We start from the raw sequence: 23,439 nt of genomic DNA, 5'->3' as shown, positions 1-23,439 counted from the left end.
AAATCATTTTTCACCTGTAAGTACAGTAGATGGTAAAAGACCATATACTTTATCATGTATCCATATTTAGAAAATTCAACTTGAAAGTATATTGACTTGTATTAGATAAAAGAATAATAGTGATTTCCTAATTTTGAGGAAGTATTTTTGAAAAGGTTGTGTTGACTGGCTGTGGTTGCCTGTAATCCTAGCACTTTGGTAGGCTGAGGTGGGTGGATCACCTGAGGTCAGGAGATCACATGCCCAACATTGCAAAACCCTATTTCTACTAAAAATACAAAATATTAGTTGGGTGTGGTGGCAGGCCCGTCTGTAATCCTAGCTACTTGGGAGGCTGAGGCAGGAGAATCTCTTGAACCTGGGAGACGGAGGTTGCAGTGAGCCAAGACCATGCCACTGCACTCCAGCCTGGGTGACAAGAGTGAAACTCTGTCTCAAGGGAGAAAAAAAAAAGTTTGTGCTTTGAAACCATGTTCAGATGTTTCTTTTGACATTTTGCCCCATTCTCTTTTGTCTGTTAATTGTAACTAATTTGGCAATCTTTTTCTCTTTCCAGATCATTCAACTTCAAGTGGCACATTATCTTTTAAGCCTAGTCAATCACTGGTTACTCTTCCTACTGCCCATGTGATGCCGTCTAATTCCAGCGCTTCAATTTCCAAACTTAGGGAATCATTGACACCAGATGGCTCAAAATGGAGTACAAGCCTCATGCAAACACTGGGAAAGCACAGTAGGGGGGAGCAGGACTCTTCACTAGACATGAAGGACTTCCGGCCACTTCGGAAATGGTCATCTTTATCCAAGCTCACTGCCCCGGATAACTGTGGCCAGGGTAGCACTATTCGCAGAGAAGAATTAAGGAATGGTTTGGAAAAGACAGGGATGGCTAAGGCTTTAATATCACAACTGAGGACAGTTGGGCCTAGCTGTTTACATGATAGTATGGAGATGCTTAAGTTAGACGACAAGGATATAAATAAAAAAAGGTCATTAACTTTAGACTGCAAATATAAATTTGAGAGCTGTAGCAAGGAGGACTTCAGAGCCTCTTCCTCTACTCTGAGGAGGCAGACTGTGGACATGACATACAGTGCCTTACCTGAAAGCAAGCCCATTATGACAAGCTCAGAGGCCTTTGAACCTCCAAAATATTTAATGCTTGGTCAACAATCAGTAGGTGGAGTTCCCATTCAGCCTTCTGTAAGGACTCAGATGTGGCTTACAGAGCAGCTGCGGACAAATCCTTTGGAAGGTAGAACTACAGAAGATTCTTACAGTTTAGCTCCTTGGCAACAGCAGCAAATTGAAGAGTTTCAGCAAGGAAGTGAAACACCAATGCAGGTAAGGCTCAATATCTAGTGTTTGCTTCCCTCCAGTGGATGTTATGAGTACAATAGCACACTTACAGTAAGCATATGACAAGTGTCCACAGATAGTTTTACTTTTCCCTGCACATTAATAAGCAGAAATGTTACCTGAAAAATGTGTTGATAAACAAAACTTATACAGCATTTGAGACTAATTAACATGAAAATCTTGAAACCTTTTGCCTAACTTGTTATTTCCTTTTCGTTTGTTCAATGGGCATGAAAATAAAGCAAAACATACTCAATCTAAAGAAACTTGGAAACGGAAACAAAAAAGCTAGAATAGGTTTAATAGAAAGGGTGCATCAATTTGGCCATATAAGGTCTTAGATTTTGTTTCTGGTTCCATTTAGAACCTGGGTGATTTTTGTCACTTAATTTCTCTGGGCCTCAGTTTCTTCATCTGTACAGTGAGAAGTAGAACTACAGTCATTTGTGAAGTTTTGGTGATTGATAATGTATTTAGGTTTATAAATCAGATATACTTGTTTTTTTAAAAAATTATGTGTCAAGACTTATTCATTAATCAGTTTTATAGAAAGAACTGTATGATGATATCCTATATGAAGAAAAATAGTATACAGCCCCCAGTTGGTCTAGGGAATAGCATGTACATGTGTAAATTTCTTAATCTGGGTGTGTTTCTATTTCAAGATAATTTTTTGTAGCTTGTTTTAACTAGGAAACTAATTTTCTGATAGAAACACTGTCATCTGTTTTTTATCATTAGAATTTTCTCAAACAATTCTATTAAAAATTACAAATTTTCCCTAGAATAAAAATGTAAAATTGCTATTCATTACTACTACTAATAAAAACAAATAGAATAAATGAACATAGTCTATGAAAGGATAAGGAAATCACTTATCTAGGAACCTCACAAATCTGCGTATGATCCCAAAACATAGAACCTAACATGCTACATTCATAGGAGAACCCTTAACATATCGCATGTGCCTTTTTTATTCTTATTTTAGACCCAGTTCTTATAATTTTGATTATGTACTTAAACCACATAATCAAAACAGAAGAATCACTATGATCGAATTACAAATTTGTGATTTATCCATTCAAGTGATTAAAAATAGGAAACCTAATTTTTCAAATACTATCATGTTTTAGTTTTCAAATGTTTGTTATTACAGGAAAACTGAGATCAGGCAGTTGTTTCCCTAGCTGGCATCTTTGCACAGAATTGGAGCTATCCAGTGGGTCTGAGTATACTATTCCAAACTAGAGTAGGTGTGATAGGTAACTGAGAAAATTGGGCACACCTTTAATTCTGCTTGGACAAACCTCTGCTTTAAACAAGGTGTTAAGATTTCTTAACGTTAAAGCAGTGCAGAAGACGGTATGGAGGTTGGGGACACACTAGAGAAAAATTTGTTTTTAAATCTTCTTCCTGGTGCATAGTAGAGAGAGAAGGCTACTAACAAGCAAAATTTACATATCCTTGGAAAGTCCTACTTCTTGATTAACTTTATTGGGATGGTCTTTTTATAGTGCTTTTAAAAGTTTTGGAGTAGAAAGATGAATTCAAGTAAAGAAAACTAGACAAACTTAAGTTGTAATGATTAAATGACTGCTTCCCTTCTAATTTCCTCCTTGGAAAACTACAGAAAAAAGTTAAATACCTTCTTGGAGCCCCCAATAATATTTTCTTTATTTTAAAAGCTTTCATCATGGTTGTTTCTTAAAAGCCTCTTTGAAACATTGACTTCCAGCCAGGCACTATAACTCGTGCCTGTAATACCAGCACTTTGGGAGGCCAAGGCGGGAGGATCGCCTGAGTCCAAGAGTTTGAGACCAGCCTGGGCAACATGGCGAGACCCCGTCTCTGAAAAGGAAAAAAGATAAAAATCTTAGAAACACCGATTTACGTAAAAACAAAAATTAAATGTAAAAACACTCTTTGCATCTAATTTTTACGTAAAGAGAAGAACCTTAATAAGGATCAGCTATCAGCTCATCTGATAAATTATGATTTTCAAGCACAGCTTTTAAACACTCACCATGAAAAAACAGTGTTTTTACAACTAAGAAAAGGAATTTGCCTGAAAGTCGTGATCTAATAAAACCATAGATTTATGTATTATGGAATTCTGTAGCTTTCACAGTGTTTTATCTCATTTGATCCTCACAGCTCCCCACTCCCCAGGTTAATTTGTAACATTAAAGGTTTGCTCTTCTTAGGACTCAGTCCAGAATAATTATCGAGCCAGCCATACATTCCTATGTGTGTGTTTCTCTTTGATTTCCATGGTTTTTGGCTAAATTATCAAGAGTGCAGGAGTGTAGTACTCCGAAACATTTTCCTTTGTGAATGAAGAGAAGTCATTATACCCTCAGATGGTTTATGATAGAGGGCTCCATATATAATGCCCACTGCTAGTCTTTGACTCTTTACTCTGTAGTACATCACACTTCTGCTCCCCATCCCCTGCAACCCTTAAGCTACCTGACTCTATAAGGACTGGGACAGAGGAGAAAAAGAAGTCTGGTGTTCTCTTTGAGAAGAATCCTTCCCTTTCCATGGCCCCCTTGGGTTTCTTTTCTTGAGGAAGGTAGGGTGGAAGGGGTGGAGGATAAACACTTCTACACATAATGGCAGTATCCATTGGATTCCTTTAAGCCCACGATGGATCTCCCAGCAGTAGTGAAATAATAGTCTGTTTATTGACAAAGTTGTTTATCCTTTTTCCCCTAAGATGTTTCTGAACTTCAGGGGGCAATCATTAAAAAGATGAAATTTTGTGCCTATTTAGTCATAAGGGGTTTGAACAGTTATGGTATTGGCACCTATTGGTTTTAACATATTTTACTAGAGATTTTCCCTTATATGAATCAAAAATTTGAATGAAGCATGGTAGCTCACCCCTGTAATCCTAGCACTTTGGTAGGCTGACAGGGGAAGGATAGCTTAAGGACATGAGTATGAGACCAGCCTGGGCTGGTGAGACCCCATCTGAACAAAAAATAAAAAGAATTAGCCATATGTGGTGCTGTACCCCTGTAGTGCTAGATTCTTGGGAACCAAGGTTTGAGAATCTCTTGTGCCCCAAGAGTTCAAGGCTGCAGTGAACATGATCATGTGTCTGCATTCCAGCCTGCATGACAGAGTAACCACCCTGTCTGTTGATTAAAGAAAAAAACTGATTAAATGAATTAAAGTAAAATGACTTGTGTTTTTGTCTAACATGAAATAATAATGAAAAGGTTTTATAACTTGGGAGTGTTTTATGTATTCTGTTATGTCCTCTGAAAATAAACTTCTTTTTTGAGACAGAGTTTCACTGTTGTTACCCAGGCTGGAGTGCAATGGTGCGATCTCGGCTCACCGCAACCTCCGCCTCCTGGGTTCACGCAATTCTCCTGCCTCAGCCTCCTTAGTAGCTGGGATTACAGGCATGCGCCACCATGCCCAGCTAATTTTTTTTGTATTTTTAGTAGAGACGGGGGTCTCACCATGTTGACCAGGATGGTCTCGATCTCTTGACCTTGTGATCCACCTGCCTCGGCCTCCCAAAGTGCTGGGATTACAGGCTTGAGCCACCGCGCCCGGCTTTATATTTTTTTAGTTTGAGTTATAGTGTAGTATTCTGTAATCCTCACAAAGTAAGATTTTAATTTCTATCAAAGAATGAAGAACAAAAAAAAATACTTATTTCTGTTCACTGAGGAAAATATTGTAATGAGCAATGTAATGAAAGGACTATGACTAATCAGTTCAAATTATCCACTTGTTTTTAAGACCAGTGCAGCTTATTATAGAACTTGGATACTTTTTGTATTGGTAATTTACTAAAACCAGTAAGGTGAGTGTATTACCTGTTGTTTATAAGCTTTGTACTTGTTATTAGGGATTTCCAACTTGTAGATGAGGCTTCACTTAAGAAATCTCTGCCTATCGGTTATTCAGGTATCCCTGAACCAAACCTTTTCCACTTCCATCTCTAGTACCTCTCATGTTTCCAGAAAATTTAATAATCTCTCCTTCACTATTCAGTTAGCAGCACTTGTATAAGAAACTAAGATCAATATTGATGCTTCATATTCTTTTAGTAACCATGTTTTAGAGGATATGGTTAATTACATATCCTCTGCCCTTTTAATAATAGTTATATTAGTAACCTGTCTTCAGTTGGAATTAAAATTGTTGAATTATACAGTTTAGACTAAATTTTAAACTTTAGTCACCTTAAATTACCAAATTTTGGTGAATATATTTGCCAGCACTAAATTTTACTTCAGTTGTTTTGTGAGTTATTGGAAGATGTTCTGAAATGATCAGAGGAGAAATTGAAAATTTATTCATCAAGAAAATAGTTATAGATAGCATTGTTAGACCTATAATTTAGCTTAGTAGAGTGGCCTACAAAATAGATGTTTACCATTTAATTGATAGATTAAGGAAAATAGCTATATCCTATTATAGTTGATGCTAGAATGACAAGAACTTTAACTGAGACGGTCCACTTATACATGAATTTTCTTTTCCCCCACTCCCCACACCCCTAAGACAAGAGTGCAAGACCAATCCCTTCTCTTCCTTCCCATCTTTCTCCTCCGCCTATTCAATGTGAAGACAATGAGAATGAAGACTTTTATGTTGACCCACTTCCATTTAATGAATAGTAAATATATTTTCTCTTTCTTATGATTTTCTAAATAAGATTTTTTTCTCTAGCTTACTTTATTGTAGGAATAGAGTATATAATACACATAACATGCAAAATATGTGTTAATTTACGGTTTATGTTATTAGTAAGGTTTATGGTCAATAGTGGGCTATTAGTAGTTAAGATTTTTGGGGACCCACGGATTGTCAACCCCCATATTCAAGGGTCAGCTGTAGATATAATAGTTGGACCAACAAGTTCATTTCAAAATGTAATCTAAAAATTAGTTAATATTTGGAGAGAAAATTCATATTTTTATTTTTTTAAATACTTGAGATAACCTTTTTCTGTCACTGGAAATCTTTTATTATTTTCTTTGCCTGCATTGGATGTTAGGATTGAATAGAAAACAAACTGTAAAATAATTCTGAAGTCTTACGGTTTCATGATTCCATAGACATGGCAAGTTAGGTAACTCCAGCTCAGGTAACTCACTACAGTGCCTTAAAGGAAGATTAGATTCTATTCTGTTAGTACATTAGTGATTATGACTAATCACACTGTCAGATGTTAACCACCAATTCTCGTCTGTTGATCATAATATCTTAGAGCAGATTTATGGTTTACTTACATGGACTAGAATTCTGTAATTCTTTGAAAAAATTACTTAAGAGGAATTTTATTATGTAAGAGTATGGCCTTACTTTGCCATACTTGATTCTCATCAACTTTAAAAAATGTTAATGTGGCATAGAAAAAATACAATTTCTGTTTTAGAATATAGATAGATACTGGTAGTTACTACAAAGAGTTTTTTATAATAAGATAGCAGATATAAGGAGTTAGTGGACCATTTTGAATAATGACACTGCATTTGTATTATTACGTTGATACTTGGTGAAGACCTGAAAAATACTTAATACTAAAGAAACTTTTACAGTGTAATATAAATTATATTTACCTCAAAAGAGTAAAAATAATGCTTTACATATGAAGTGAACTTGTTGGCAGTGCAGTTTCAGAACTATTATTTTATCTTCAGAAAAGATTTGGGATAGAAATTTGTGAGCCATGTTGAGGAAATCAACAGGTAAATTTTATATACCTTTTAAAAGATTATTTTGTGAAAATAAAGCCCTTTTCATGTTTACAAGATCCAGCAGATGAATACATGTGCTACTAATGAGTTTTAGTCTTAATCTTGACCTTTTCACAAAGAAACTCTTCTACTCAGGAAGTGGTATGTTACACAGTATTGTTTTCCGTCTGCATGGGATGACAAATTTTAAGCTGATGTGGTAAGTTGCAGCTCTAGAGGTTGTAGCAGAACTTCAGAGAAGCATCACGATGATACAGATCAGCAAGAGACATATTAAGATGAGACAGAAATTGATAAATAGGTTCTGTAGATTTTGACGTGCTTGTTGAGGCATTTCAATGGTTGAGGCTCTTCTTATAGCTGAGCGAGTGAGGTATTGGACTTTCTCCATGACACCAACAGGAGAGGAAGTCTGAAGTTTTAAGCGGTCAAGAGAAAGAAAAAGCTGGCAGCCAAATATGAGATAACTGTCTTCTTTTAGGTAGCCTTGAATGTAAAAATAATAAATGGATTAGAATCATATATGTAACCTATTCTCAGAACAAAAAATACAATTTTTCATTAATTCATCTTTCTCAGCACTGTTGTATTTATAACATCAAATGTTTCTGGTGCTTGTGCATGTACGTGTGTGTGTGTGTATGTATGTGTGTGAGAGCACGCACGTGCGTGTGTTCCTTTGTATCTGTCTTTCTCTCCTTTTTTGATGGGGCGCACCATGACAGTCTCATTTGTGTTAGTAGTAGTAACTTCATTCTTTGCCTTTTCTGCCAGATTTACTAGAAGTATTGCAGTAATCCTCAGTGTCATCCATAGGTTCCTGAAAACCATGACTTTATGCAAAACAACTATAATGAAACCATTTTTACTCTAGGCTGATTGATGTAAACAAGAGTTAAGTTCCTATGGCATATTTCTGGTCAAAAAAACATCACCAAACTTCTCAATAAAGACCCCGAACACTTCTAATATTAAATGTTGAAAGAAATATGAACTATATATACATTTAAGAAAGATTAATAAAAACCAGATAGGCCAGATGCAGTGGCTCACACCTGTAATCCCAGCATTTTGGAATGCCAAGGTGGGCAGATCGCTGAAGGCAGGAGTTTGAGACCAGCCTTGCCAACATGATGAAACCCTGTCTCTACTGAAAATACAAAAATTATCCAGGCTGGTGGCATTCACCTGTAATCCTAGCTACTCGGGAGGATTGCTGGAGGCTGGGAGGCAGAGGTTGCCATGAGCCCAGATTGTACCACTGTACAATTGCCTGGGTGACAGAGCAAAACTCTGTCTCCAAAAGAAAAAAAAAGCCACCAAAGATAATTACCCAGTATTTGGTGAATCAGTGAATGACAGTGGTTGTGGTGGTTGAATAAAATAATGGAATCAATGATTGAGAAATGAAAATTGTCAGGAGCACTTCCAACTCCATGCAGATCAAAACCAATTCAAATACAGTGAAATCTCTGAGTGCTTTTGTGCCATAGCATTTATTGTCATGCATTTGTATGATTACCCTAGACTTTACCAATTTTTATTCAATGCTAATTTGTATTCATTAATTCATTTTTACCAACCCTCTTATTCTAGTGTGGGGTCCTGCTGGCTGAAGCCAATCCCAGCAGCTCAAGGTGGGAGGAACCTACCTTGGATAGGAGGCCATCCCATCATGGGGTACACTCATGTACACACTCACATTCATCCCAGGACAACTTAAACACGCTGGTGAACCTAATGTGCACTGTTTTGTGATATAGGAGGAAACCAGAGTTCCATAGATGAGGAGAGAATGTGTGAGCTCCACACATACTTAACTGTTACAACAAAATGACATAGAAGGAAATGATGTTATTTGAGGACCTGCTGTATTTGGTTTAAGGTACAGCTTGTTTTGGGTTATACTTTTGGGTAAAAGTTCTCACATATAATTTCTTCAAATCTGTTACTCTGTAGATGTAATTGGTTTGATCAGTCAGTGTATTAATAGCTCCAGAGCCAATATCATAAAAAGGAAATGCATACATTAAATTATTCCCTGGATCTTAATTTTAATCCAAAATAAAATAGTGTTAAATGAGAAGTGTTTTACCAAAAATAGAGATTCAAACTGTCATTTCCTTTTATGATTTTATAGCTTCATAGGATGTTATCTTAAGTAACATTTTAATAAGATTTGATATTAAGTACTGAAGACTGTCAAGCTCAGAATGCACAGAATTTATCATTATCTCACTATCTGCCAGAGACATTTCCTATTTACAGACCTCTACTTAGAGCAGTAGTTTCCATTTGCCTTCTTTCAGAGATCCCATAAGCTATTGCTACCTGTGGGGTCTGTACTTTGAAGATTAACAAAACTAAAGAACCTACATGTCATTATAGAAAAATTATGTGTATTAACTTCAGAGATAATGGTTTTTAACACTTGGGAACATTTTATTTTCAATCAGGATACTTCTGTATCAATTTTGAAATAAGGAAAATTAAAAATGGAGTAAAAAAGTCATAATTAACTGCCAGATGTAGTGACTGTTAACATTTGTCGATACATTATTGTTAATCTGTGTATTACTACCTTACCCCAGCTGTCAGATTTTATTTTCCCTTAAGTCTTTGTACATTCTATAAAAGCCTGTCTCAACTTGTTAGCCCATTCCTGAGAGAGGAAAGTGCTAAAGGGAGCAGAGGAAAGTACTGAAAGATTGGCAAAGGGGAAGATATGTATCAATCATGACTGGTTAGAACTTGGCATTTACTTTTAGAAAGAAACCATATTTTCATTCTGTAGTGTTCAGTAGTTCAACTTGGCTCTATTATATTCTGAATTATGTAGTAGACTGGGCCTTATTTTGGCTTGAGACTCAGTCCTCCTTCATAATACTGGCCTATAACAAGGAGTTCCAAACAGTCAACTTATATCAAACTTTTCTTAAAAGAGTTATTAACAACCTAATGTTTCTAGCATATATTATTCATTGTCTAAACAGGTGCTAACGGCTGTTATTTAAGTTGCTTATAACACTTTTACTTAGAAAATAGCTTATAGAAGCAGAACTATCATTCGACCCTGCAATCCCATTACTGGGTATATATCCAGAGGAGTATAAATCATTCTGCCATAAAAGCATATGGGCATGAATGTTCATTGCAGCACTGTTTACAATAGCAAAGACATGGAATCAGCCTAAGTGCCCATCAATGACAGACTGGATAAAGAAAAGGTAGTACATATATACCTTGCAATAATATGCAGCCATAAAAAAGAACGAAATCATGTTTTTTGCAGGAACATGGATGGAGCTGGAGGTCATTATCCCTAGCAACTAACTCAGGAAAAGAAAACCATATACCACATGTTCTCATTTATAGGTGGGAGCTAGATGATAAGAACTTATGAACACAAAGAAGGAAACAACAGACATTGGGGTCTACTTGAGCAGGGAAGATGGGAAGAGGGAGAGAAGCAGAAAAGGTAACTTTCAGGTATTGGGGTTGATACCTGGGTGATGAAATAATACATACAACAAACCCATGACATGTGGTACCTATATAACAAGCCTTCACACATACCCCCAAACCTAAAATAAAAGTTTTTTTTTTCTTTTCCAGTGGAGTCTTGCTCAGTCGCTCATGCTGGAGTGCAGTGGTGCAATCTCAGCTCACTGCAACCTCCGCCTCTTTGGTTCAAGAGATTCTCCTGCCTCAGCCTCCCAGTAGCTGGGATTACAGGCACCCACCACCTGCCCGGCTAATTTTTTTTAATTTTTAGTAGAGACAGGGTTTTACCATGTTAGCCAGGCTGGTCTCGAACCCCTGACCTCAAATGATTCAGCCTCCCAAAGTGTTGGGATTACAGGTGTGAGCCGCCACGCCCAGACAAATAAAAGTTAAAAAAAAAATGGCAGCTTAGACTTGATATATATTTAATGACTTTTCATTTGTTCTTTATTAAGATTGATTCTTTAAGTTGCTTCTGTTGATTTTTGCTTATTGTAGATCTAGTGGATTTATACTATTGGAGAATAATGGGAAGATTTTATTTATATTTGACTAGTTATCTTTTATGAAGATATGTAGCAGAATACAGTTAAGAAAGGAATAATAATTAGCCTTGATAATTTCTGTGTGAACATATCTTTTTGTGAGTTTTTTGGGGCTTAAATGGTCTTAAAAGATCAGCAAATTTAAAAATTACTTTGAGACAAAACATGGAAAAGAGGGGGTTGGCCAGGAGTTTATCAGGAAGTATATACAGGAGTCATCCCCTACCTTGAAACTGGTAAGTTGTACCTCAGCCAAATGAAACATGTCACCTTTCCATAAATACTCCATTCCCTTTTGTGATTTTGTTCTTTGCACATGTTGTTCTATCTCCGATGGAATGCCTCCTCCACCTCCCTCCACCTTTTGGTTATCTGCCATTCAAGCTTCAGTTGGTTCTTAAGGTTCAGTTTAAATATCACTTCCTAATGAAACCTTTCGTTAGTCATTAAGGTGGAATTGGTTGTCACCTCTGCCAGTTTTTAATGGGGCTTTAGTATTACCTATGTGAGGATAGCTATCAGATTATTGCACAATTTCAATTTACATGTTTGTATTCTCAACTAGACTGATAGTTTCTGAGTAAAGAAACCATGTGTTCATTTAGTATCCTAGTACTTAGTGCATAGTTAGTATGTTTCAGTAAATCACTAAAGTTAAATAAGGGATTTTTATGACTAAAAATGTTAGAAAATTGTTAATATTAATCTGTGGGCAGGGCATCTGTAGCTCACATCTATAATTCCAGTACTTTGGGAGGCTGAGGAGGGAGGAATGTTTGAGCCCAGGTGTTCGAGACAAGCCTGGGCAACATAATGAGACCCCATCTCATTTTTAATTATCTATTTTTATGAAGGAGTAAATCAATAACAGGGTCTTGCTCTGTCACCCAGCCTGGAGTGCAGTGGTGCAATCGTGGCTCACTGCACCTCAACTTCCCAGGCTCCATCAGTCCCCCTGCCTCAGCCTGTCGAGTAGCTGGGACTACAGGTGTGCGCCACTATGCCTGGCTAATTTTTGTATTTTTGGTAGAGACAGGGTTTCGCTGTGCTGCCCAAGCTGGTCTTGAAGTCCTGAGCTCAAGCAATTGCTGGCATTACAAGTGTGACTCACCATGGCCCTCATTTTTAAAAAGTTAAAAACATTGGCCAGGCACAGTGGCTCATGCCTGTAATCCCAGCACTTTGGGAGGCTGAGGTGGGCAGATTATGAGGTCAAGAGATCGAGACCATCCTGGCCAACGTGGTGAAACCCCGTGTCTACTGGAAACACAAAAATTAGCTGGGCGTGGTGGCACGTGCCTGTAGTCCCAGCTATTCAAGAGGCTGAGGCAGGAGAATCACCTGACCCTGGGAGGCGGAGGTTGCAGTGAGCCAAGATCGCACCACTGCACTCTGGCCTGGTGACAAAGCAATACTCCGTCTCAAAAAAAAAAAAAAAAAAAGAAAAAGAATTTAAAAAATAATGCTGTGATTGACAGATTAATTCGTTCTAGTAACAGTTTGTTAGTTGAACATATAAGCTCTAATATTCTTCTCAAGTCTCTCTGTCACACATGAGAAAAATGAGGCTTAGATGATTCACCTAAATTAATGGTCTTCTGATTAACCAAATGTTAACCTGAACCGGGCTTTGTACAATTGGGTTTTTAGTATTTGTGAAATATGGAGATATGCCCTAAAGAGATGAGCTCTCTAATGTTTAAAGTATAATTAACATACTTTAAAGATGATTTTATAATCCTACAGCAGCAGCTAACTGTTATTGAAAAAGGAGAGTTTGTTTCTGGAAACAAATTGGGTGTAAAGGAGATGACCAAAAATAGTATCCTGTTTCTTGTTAGATTTAGAAATATGTCATAATCTTAAAGTGACTTGTAACTACTTTATAATTTTATGCCTAAACTGAAAATGAATCTGCTTTACATGCTAAAATGTTAATGATATATATTTAATTTATTGGGCTCAATTTATTTTATAGTGGTATAATCTGAAATATGTGGAATTTTAGTTCTGCTGAATACCAACAATTGTATGATGATAATGAGGCCAGATTTCATCATAGAATATGAGGTTTCCTGTCATATGTTGAGAATTGAAAACCTTTGTGTGTGAACAGCATAATCCTTTTTTTGGAGTTGTCTGTTGGTTGTCAGATGTTTATAATTCTCTTCTCTGCACTGAAAACCACCGTATGAGTTTCCTTTCTTCGTTTTTAATTTCTTAATAGCCAAGCTGTTTAATAGAGTACTTTTTGATGGAAAGATTAGAAAAATAGTTTTAGTTTTGTGTTATCTGATCTTTTTAGAGCATTCTTTTAGTCTAATCATAAATAGATTGTTTTGGGATTTTCTGAACTTTTATCTGGCCTAAACAGCTATGGAAACTGACATTACTCTCCACCCTCTTATTAAAAGAATGACAACATATATAAGTTGGTTGTTTTGATACAAGAGGAGTATTCATTTATAGGTGAATTTAAAAATTTACAATCTAGGCCCTAGAATTAAGAGTATTGAAAATATGAAAGGTGCTTGTTAGGAGTTTGGATGTAGAAATGCCAGACTCCTGTCTCTTGAGTTGCATGTCAGAGGCAGAACAGTATCCACAGAGTATCTCATGTGTCTGTGGATCCATGATTACTCTACTTTTTGGAGGAATGAGAAGAATAAAGAGTAAAGAATTTTTTACTGTTCTTTGTGGGATTTATAAGTCCTCTGGTTGTCTTCTTTTCCTTAAAGAAAACTAAAACTGGAAATTAAAAAAAAAATCAAGTTCGAGATAGTATTTTGATTATTTTTTGAGGGGGTATAAGGAATAGAAAAGCCATAGGCAACTCTAATCTTTTGACTAATATCACATACCATGTTGGGCAACATGTTTGCTGGGAGGTTCTGCTTTAGGAGTCCTTACTTTGTCTGCAAGTGAGTCCTGTTTTAGCACTACAGTATCAGATGAATTCTTGTGCAGAAGGAACCTCAGTAGTCTTCTGAAAACTTTCAGTTTTCTGCTTTATGACTTGCTAGACAATTGATACTTTAATGATGTTGTATATGCTGAGCATTAATCCCCACCTATACTTTAAGCTTGCAGAAATTCTCAAACTTCAGTATTTTTGGTGGTATTTATTTTGCTGAAATAATGAATTTCCTGGGTCTCTTTATATTAGTAGAATTTAGAATTTTGCTTTTCTCCTTTATTATTTTAGTAAACATGAGAGTATTGAAACAATACTTGCATTAAATTGAATTCAAGTAATATCTAAGGCTACAGTCTGACATACTTTAGGATTTTTTTTCTATCTAACTGGTTTAGAAGATTAGAATTTGTAAACAGGACTCATCTATATTTGTAATATTTGGAATTTTATCTTATTTTTCTGCTACTTGCTGACATTTCCACAGATAAGCCATAAGTAAGTATGTATACACCCTTTTTTGGACTTGTGGTAATAGTACAGTTCTTCACGCTGCTTCTGTCTGTTTGTGAAAAGAATTGCATATGCATAAAAGTCAACATAATCTCACTCCTAAATTGACCTGTAATGGAATGTTTCCCCTATTAAAGCTCTACCTTGAGGAGAACTCATTAAACAACAGCACAGAGAGATTTTTCTCTCTGAAATTGACAATGTAGCTTATTGCTATTGCTATAGTATCTGTAGGTTTTTCCTCATTATTGTTTCTTAAATATTGAAACAATGCTTTACAAGTTTATTTACAAGTAAAGTACTCTTTTTAATCATGTTGGGAGTTGGGACTTCAGGGTCTTTTTGAGGGGAGGAGATTGTGGGGGGGGGGGTATTATTGAGAACATCTTAAGGAAAAATGAATGCCACTTAATAAATAAACCCCCTATTAATGGGAGTGAATTGGTCAACCTTTTTTTGCTGGGGGGCAGGGAACTTGGGGTTGAAAACCCTAAAGATGGAGTACCTTTTAAAAGGCACTAGAGGTCCTCAGATAACTATGACTATGTGGTACATCCAGGCTTCCTTTTCATGTGTTTATTTGGTAACACATCGTTCAGAATTATTCAGGGTGAGAACTTTGATGTGCTATTTCTGAAAATATACAAAGAGACCACATCTTACCTGATTTATGCCACTGTATTTGAGGAGGATTACTTTCTTGATTACTTAGGTTTACTTTGCTAGTATCATTTCTGTGTAAATTCACTGTTTTGATGAAAGTGAGGGATTTTTGTAGCATAGATAGCAAGATTTCTCTGATCAAACATGTCAAATAGTGTTGCATATTAAAAATGCTAGAGTATGAGGGGGGCTTCAGAAATAAACCTGAAGAATGCTGAGAGCTGAGGATTTAAGAGGGATGGATCCTGGAATAAAGTATTGAAATGTGGTTTATGTAGTGAAAGTTTTAATGAGATATTAACTTGGATTTTAGGTATCAAATGGGTTGAAGGCCATACGTATTTTAGCAATGAAACAAATAAAAGGAAATTTTGATGGATTGAGGTGTGTTACTGTTTTTTAAAGTTTGTGCGGTTAGTTTCAATTTTGCCTTCCAGGCTGTATTGCTTAATAACTAAGGACATCTGTAATTTTTGTGTATTTTCTGGTTTTGAAAATCATCAGTAGAATATAATTTAGGGTATTAAGAATGTCATGTCTGATGCCTAAATTGAATTTAAGTAAAATGGCATGGTATTAAATTAGAAGTTTGTATTCTCTGAATTTGCCTTTTAGAGTATCTTTTACAGTATTTGAGGACTTTCAATTTAGTTTGGTTTGTCAGTGTCATGATGTACTTTAAACCATGTTGATCATTGTATAGAGGATGTGAATGTGGCTTAATCACGAAACCTAACCTTCTGCCAAGGTTTCTCTGTTTTCTTAGTTCTGTGATCTTGCGCAGTTCACATTTTTGCATCTTTCCTAAATTGTGGAATAGTGATGTGGTATTAAATATATAATTAAGAGGACCAAATGAAACATTTGTGTATACTAGTAGTATATTTAGGAAATTGTTTTTTAAGAATAAAGAAAGATGTTTTAATAGGCTCTTCTCATTTCTGGGATTGGTAATAAATATATTGTCTAATTTAGAGACTGTAAATGTAACTTTTAAATTAAAAATTAAATATATTACATAATTTAATGCTATACATGTAATCAGTACATTATATAATACATTAACATATACATTAGCATTTTCTTTTCTGAAAATATTTTCCTATCTCTAGTGAGATTAAGAAACAATGCGTATGATTATATAACCCAAATGTGATTATTTTCCTTTATGCCTACTAAAATACAAATAAAATAGATTTGATATTTGAGTTTTAGGAATTGTTAGTGCTGTGACACCTCTTAGTAAAGCAAGTACTCTGGCTCTTTCACGTGTTTTTAAAACCTAATCAATGCCGTTTAATTTAAACGTCTTTCATATTTCTTCCATTTGATTTCATCTAACAGTTTTTATTAGCACTTACTATTAAACCATGTCTTCATAAACAGAGGCAGTACTTAACTGTCACTTTAAGGCATAGATGAACTAGTTGGGCATATGGTATGGTACTATCACATTATATTTGAAATATTAGCAGTCTCTATAACTATGTAATTTCTATTAACTGAGACATACTGGTGAGCTAAGGGTAACTTTAATAGTAGACTTTCTGCTCTATCCAGAAGTTGTGTACTTTTTAGAGCAATATGTGATACAGCAAAATTCTGATACAATAAAAGAACTCATGAATACCCAGTTTGAAATGTGAGAATATAATTTGATAGATATTTGAATAAAAATGCACAGATAAACATATCAGACACCTACACTGAATGACTTTTATGTAATATTAAAGGAAAAATATGAGTATAGAGATACGGAGAAGCAATTAGGATACCTCAGTGGTAGACAAAAATTAGGTTTTTGTATATCTTAAGGAAAGCTGCTTACAGAATTACAAAGGTCTTATTTATAGTGAGTAATAGAATTAATGTTTGTCACAGGAATTGAGAATTTTAGAGGTAAATTTTATTTTAACATATATATAAAATATAAAAAATAAAATCAATAAAATAGATATATTTTTCTGTGTGCCCTGACAGAGATATAAGAATGAGGAAACATTTATTTACTAAATTGAGAATTGTAACATAAAGAATAGGTAGAATTCAAACAGACGTCATAAAATTGATTGTGGCATCTCCGTTCCTGGCATTTATTTTATTTTCTCTTTTCCTTCTAAATCCAAGAAAGGAAATGGAATAACACTGGAGGATAATAACTTGATAAAAGTATAGGTATTTTATCAAATTTGTATGAAAAATAGATACTTAAGCATATTTGTGTGTCAAAATAACTTTATTTTTAAAGTGTCAAATTATTCTCTAACATTAGACTTTTTATGTGTTTGTGAAAGTATTTTAAAATTTCTAAACTTCTTTATGATACAATATTGGATTTAATATCAGTAACTGAATTTATTAACGTCATGGAATTTTTAGAAGTGTTTGTTGAAAGTTGACTGGACTTTACAGGAGAAAAATCCCTAAGCGCACTTTAAAAGTATCTTGCATTAAATATTCTTAAACTCCATTTTATTATTATTCACTGTATGATATTATAATGATAATATTGGAATAGGCAATATTAGTTCACATGTAAGTAGACAGTTCAGTCCTGCACTGTTTCTCAGCAGAGCATTTGATAACAAAATTAAGTCATTGTTTTTGCATGGAGAAATTAACCATTGCTACTACCAAATATGGTAACATAATTCGAAGGTTTTTTTAAATTGGCAGAAATTCACATTTGAAAAGCAAAATAAAAGTGAAAGTTAAATTAAAATGACAAACCAATAACCAGGATCAAAGATGAATACAACCCTTTTCATTTTAAAGTTGTCTCATTTTTTTTTACTGTCACTAAATGGTTAAGCAATTTATAAATTTAAGTACTTTGCCATGTCATTTTGTTATTTAACTTTGAACTGAAATTTATAAAATATAATTAACTCATTTTAATAGTTCAGATTATAGAAATCATAGGAATTAAGAATTACAGAAAGAAGAATTACCAAAGTCAGTGAAATCTGTTTCTTACCTTGGCTGGTGTGATCATCACAATATAAAGTATTGGGTCATATAAAGTCTATGGATGTTTAGCTGAGGAGTTTTCTGACTCTGTCACCAGGTTTATGGGAACAGTTGCAGTAGGTGGAGGAGAAAAAGTGTGCTAGGGAGGTCTTATGATGTCACATAGAAATTCTCAAGTTTCGATTGGTTAGCCATAGTCTTGGTCTTATCACAACCAAACTTTAGAACTTCTTAATTTAGGTATGGAAAAGTCATTAACACTTTGTGCTTCATCTTTTGTTTTTAATTTAAAACAGTATATGGCAGGTAAATGGAAGAAAAGGTAAATTTGAGGTGGTAGAAAGCTTTTGTTACAGATTCATGCATCTTCAGGCTTAGAGATAATAAGACATTTATATTCAATTATCTTCAGGCTTAGAGATAATTGAATATAAATGGTGAACATATTGAAGAAATAAGTTACTGCAGGAATTTTAATTATGAGAAAAATAAACACAGGTATAAGCAAAACAACTTTCATTGAATTCTTGCTGCTGTTGCTTTAATACCAATTCTTCATAATGTTAGCTTTTAGCAAGACAAAAATGAAGTATTTTTACATAATCAAATTTTATACCTGTTTTCTTCTTATTTTGTACTTGTTCTGTATATATGGGAGAAGCTGTGTGTATGAGAAAATCAGGCTAATAACTGCTTTTTGTTTAAAAAAATTATTTTTATCTTACAGCTAAAGTAAGAACTAATAAATATATTTAATTCATTTGGGTTTTCTTCAGTTAGCAGTTTAACAATATATTTGTGAATGCTAATTTTCGTATTTAAACTGATACATATAATCCCCCAAAAATAGCAATATGGTTCTTTAAGAATTGCTTTAAATTATTACACAAACTTACTAATTTTTTTTATAAGCAGTATTAAGGGCAACTTTATAGTAAAAAAGAAATAATTGCAGATTCCCAATCAGTTACATCTCAGTTAATGAGGCTTTATAGGTTTTCATGTGTTGAAATTAAGTTTTGTAATGTTTCTAAAAGGTTATGCCTCATTTAATCTAGTGGTTGCTTTTCTGAAAATTACTATACAAATGAGATGTTAGTGGAATGATATTTTGAACTTCCCAAAGCAGTTTATTTTACAGTATAACTGGGTAAATAATTTTTTTTTGTAAAGCTGGACATCATTCTCCTCTTCTCTGTTCATCTAATTTGTTGTCTTACATGTTAGATTTATTTAAGTCACCACATTTGAAAATACTGATTCTCAGATCTCTTCTTTAATTTTAGAGGAGATACATGTAATTTTTATTTTTTTAAATGCTTATGAGAGAGTGAACTTAGCCCACTTCACTTTCTTATGGCTAACTAAAATGTGTAGCAGCAGCTTTGTCCTTAAATGGAGATGATCTTGGCTTCTTCCAACGAGAAAGAAAATCTTTCTCCAGAGCAAATTGTTTGTTATTTAAAGAATCAGCTTAAAACTAACTGAAAAATAATATTTTAGCAATGATCTTCTGTGAACATTGCCAAGGGAAAATTTACAACTTAAACTCGTTAAGGAAATTGCATGAATAATAATTGACTCTCATTACTATCAGTTACCAATGATGATTGATCATATAAAACCTAGAAGCCTAAAGAGGTGTACAGTAATTTGTCAGAGATAACCAGCTGCTAAAGAAGAGACTGAGGATTAAAATCCAGATTAAATTATAATTTCTGATCTGTTAGCATACTGTGGGAAAAAATTATAACTTGAATATAGCTTTCATTAGAGTAGCATATACTAACTAAGAAATTTTAAACATGTGAATAGGTGAATTATTGAGCACCGTTAATCGTTTTAGAAAGTCTGCTTTAAGTTTGTCTAACAGTTACACATTGAACTGAAATTTAGGTGATAGATCATTGTTCTGAGAACTTCTTATTCTAAGAAAATTGAACTAGTAATACTCAATTGGGTAAACTAAGAAGCTGCCATAGACTGAATAAAATATACCCTAGTTACCACATATGTTTACAAGTTTACTTAAAAAGCATACATAGGCATATACACACCTTAGAAGGATACTTATAACTGTGTGTGACGTAGTTGGAAAATGGATTCAAAATTTTACCTTTTAGTTTTGTACAAGATTGGGGAGATTTTGTGTTTACCTTTTTCCTTGGGATTAGCTAGTGATGATGACGATAATGGTGATGATCCCACATACAACTCTAGGAAGTATCGTATTTTAGTTTTAACTAAACACTTTTTATTGCCCAAACAAAGTTGTTTAAAGGAGCGTTAGTCGGTTACAGTGTCATCAATAGAATGTTCCTCAGCAATTCCTCAACTAGAGCCTGGAAAATTTTTTTGAGATGCTTTGTCACAGTCTTCATTTGGAGTTACACGTAGTTTGAATGTATTTTTGGTCACGTGACTTTATACAAATAACCTCCCTAAGCTGCCAAACTTGCAGAATAGTACTTGTGATAGCTTAATGACACAAAGTGTACACAGTGATTATCAGAGATCCTGCAACAGTGTCCTATTAGTGTTAGTACTTATTTTCTTTTTTCCTTTAGAAGATGGATTCTTAAAGGTAAACTGTCTTTGAACTTGGATGGGAAAATAATTACAAATTCATTTTTAGTATGCTCTAAATGAAACTTAGTATTTTTTCAGTTTAAATTGAATCCTGGGTTCATTTCTTTACTTTTGTTTTTATATAGTTTTGTGGCATTTTAAATATATTTTTCAAAATCATTAGGTTTTTTTTGTTTGAGACAGTCTCACTGGGTCACCCAGGCTGGAGTCAGTAGTGCAATCTCGGTTCACTGCAACCTCCGCCTCCTGTGTTCAAGAGATTCTTCTGCCTCAGCCACCTGAGTAGCTGGGACTACAGGCGTGTGCCACCACACCCAGCTAGTTTTTGTATTTTTAGTAAAGATGAGTTTCACCATATTGGCCAGGCTGGTCTCGAACTCCTGACCTCATGATCTGCCTACCTCGGCCTCTCAAAGTGCAGGGATTACAGGCATGAGCTACGGCACCCTGCCGTATTACTTTTTGTTAAAAATATTATGATATATATAATAATCTTTTACATTGATTATTTAAACTCCAATCTGTAGTGGTGTTATCTGGAGGGCAAAGAAGCTTCAAGATAAAACAGTTTTTTTTGGAAATTGTTTTTGATAAGAAGTTAATTTAAATGACGACTAAATTAAAACATTTTAGTATTTAGACAGATACATAATATAGTAAAATGCAAGTTTTGAATGAATTTTTGTGACATTCACAATACATCAAAAATAAACTTTTTTTAGGTTAGATCTCCTAGACACCCAGGAGGAAGATTTTACCTAGCTTTTGAGGGTACTTAAGGGTTTGATAATTACTGCCTTAAATTTTAAAGCTACATAGGAAAGGACTAGTTTGAAAAACATCTAAGCAAAAATGAGAATGAGAATAGTGGTCTGAGATTGAGAGGATGGAAATTCTTTCCCTAGGGCAATAGGGAAGAGAAAATAAGATTTACTCATTAAATGGGGTTGGGGGCCATTAATATAACCCAATGATAAAGTAACCTATAAACCTTAGGGGTCATTTGGGGGAGGTAGGTTCCCTTTTCAGTTGATTTGCCAGATATCTGGAGACCCATTTTATTTTTTCATAAATGGCTAAATTCTGGGCAAGTTGTCTATCCTTATCTTGATGAGGGTTGGAGAAGAGCATTGACATCAAGAGAGGCCAGATGGATTAAGCAAAGGACTCCTGTAGGTCTACGTAATATTTGGAAAAGTTATGAAACATTCTAAGTGATAGAATTGTTATAGCATGCTACGTGGCTTCATGGAAATTGTTTATTGGTATACAAGTAATAAGGAAATGAAAATTTAACATTTAGAAGTTAACCACTAGTTCAAGATAACACCAGGAGAAAAATGAAATTCCCAGTTGAGAGTCAAATGAGCACATACAATAATAAACAGTATGACTTCTACGAGAAATATGTATTTTACACAGAGGAAGCTGACAGGCCAAAATAACAAAGGGAAACACACTAAAAAACAAATTGAACAAAAACCAACCCTTAGGTCTCCAGATACTTGCCTCAGAATTCTATAGAGTCCAGATCATGATGCTGTTAAAATTGTTACGAATGTTCCAGTTCAATTCAATGATTGTAGTGTTTCCCCAGATGCATTACATTCCTTATTTTTGTGGTTGGTATCTCAGCCCTTTGGCACTATCACTGATTTTGATACAGAATTGAAATCAGAGGTTCATACTTTTTCTGTCTTCTACCAGACTCCCCATTCACTTAGAAACCAAATGCAGATTGTGAAATATAAATGTTTCTTCTCATAGCCTGACAGACTCTCCTCTGAACTTTCATAGACATTTATTAACTAGTCTTTCTACCCTCCCTCATGACCCTTTCCCACTCAGTTTTTACTCTGATATCTGAGTGCATATTTTATTGCCATTCACATGCTAAGAACTTTTCATTGTATTGATTTCTCTTTCAAGATGAAAAACCCACTCTTTACAGAATTAAGTAAAACGTTTCCTTATCTTTCCTTTGCCATGTATGTCTTCCATAACGGTTTGACAACTCTGTCATTACGTGTTATTTCTTCTATCCAAAATATTTCCCTTACTCTCTTGTTCTTATGGAACCTCCTTCTTTATTCAGAATTAAATGGGGAGAAGCCCTGTTTTGCTTGTTCTTAATTTTTAATTTATATAAGTAATAAGTGAATATCTCCTGTAATTCAGAAAAGTCAGATAAATCTGAAGTTGGTGGGGGACTTTCTATATTATATAGGTACATTTATTTTCTTTGCCATAAACATCATGAATAGAGACTATTTTTTCTAAGCTTTACACACTGCTTATCCCTGAGAAGACTCAATAAGCTATTTTTACATTTAATGGATATTTAGAATATTATTTTACCATTACAAGTAAATTCTTAAAAAGGATAAGTTGAAAGAAGAGAGAAGAGAATCCCTCAGAAACTTAGATAAATTGCTTTTTTTTGTTACTAATGATTGTCCCTGAAAAGTTGAGATTTTTCTTGCTCTTAATTCTTTATAACTTGTTCACGCTTTGACATATGTGTAACATCAAAAAAAAAAAATCAACAAATTGAGTTTAATTATCTAATTGACTCATTAATGATTCATGATTTGGGCAGTATCTTGATGAAAATAGGCCATCAGATGAACTAAGTGGAGGAGGTGGTCTTTCT

At 34.6% G+C, this 23,439-nt stretch overlaps 2 protein-coding genes across 13 annotated transcripts in view; one reads left to right on the top strand and one right to left on the bottom strand.

Moving 5' to 3' along the window:
• The window catches only part of CEP85L (centrosomal protein 85L), a 256,166-nt gene that overhangs the window by 138,465 nt on the left and 94,262 nt on the right, over window positions 1-23,439 (top strand). For all 12 annotated transcript variants that reach the window (XM_078369983.1, XM_002746905.6, XM_035296582.3 and 9 more), the window contains one exon: window positions 557-1,344. In XM_078369983.1, the coding sequence (XP_078226109.1) occupies window positions 631-1,344 (714 nt within the window). In that variant the 5' untranslated portion in view covers window positions 557-630. The remainder of the gene's footprint in view (window positions 1-556; window positions 1,345-23,439) is intronic.
• Window positions 5,973-18,298, bottom strand: PLN (phospholamban). Its single transcript, XM_002746906.7, has 2 exons — window positions 18,205-18,298; window positions 5,973-7,574 (listed from the first exon to the last, which is right to left on the bottom strand). Exon 2 carries the CDS (start codon window positions 7,477-7,479, stop codon window positions 7,321-7,323), a length of 159 nt encoding a protein of 52 aa, XP_002746952.1. The 5' UTR covers window positions 7,480-7,574; window positions 18,205-18,298; the 3' UTR covers window positions 5,973-7,320.

This window comes from Callithrix jacchus, chromosome 4 (genome assembly GCF_049354715.1).
Source record: "Callithrix jacchus isolate 240 chromosome 4, calJac240_pri, whole genome shotgun sequence".
Classification (NCBI taxonomy): Eukaryota; Metazoa; Chordata; class Mammalia; order Primates; family Cebidae; genus Callithrix; species Callithrix jacchus.
This window is presented reverse-complemented; position numbering and strand designations above follow the sequence as displayed.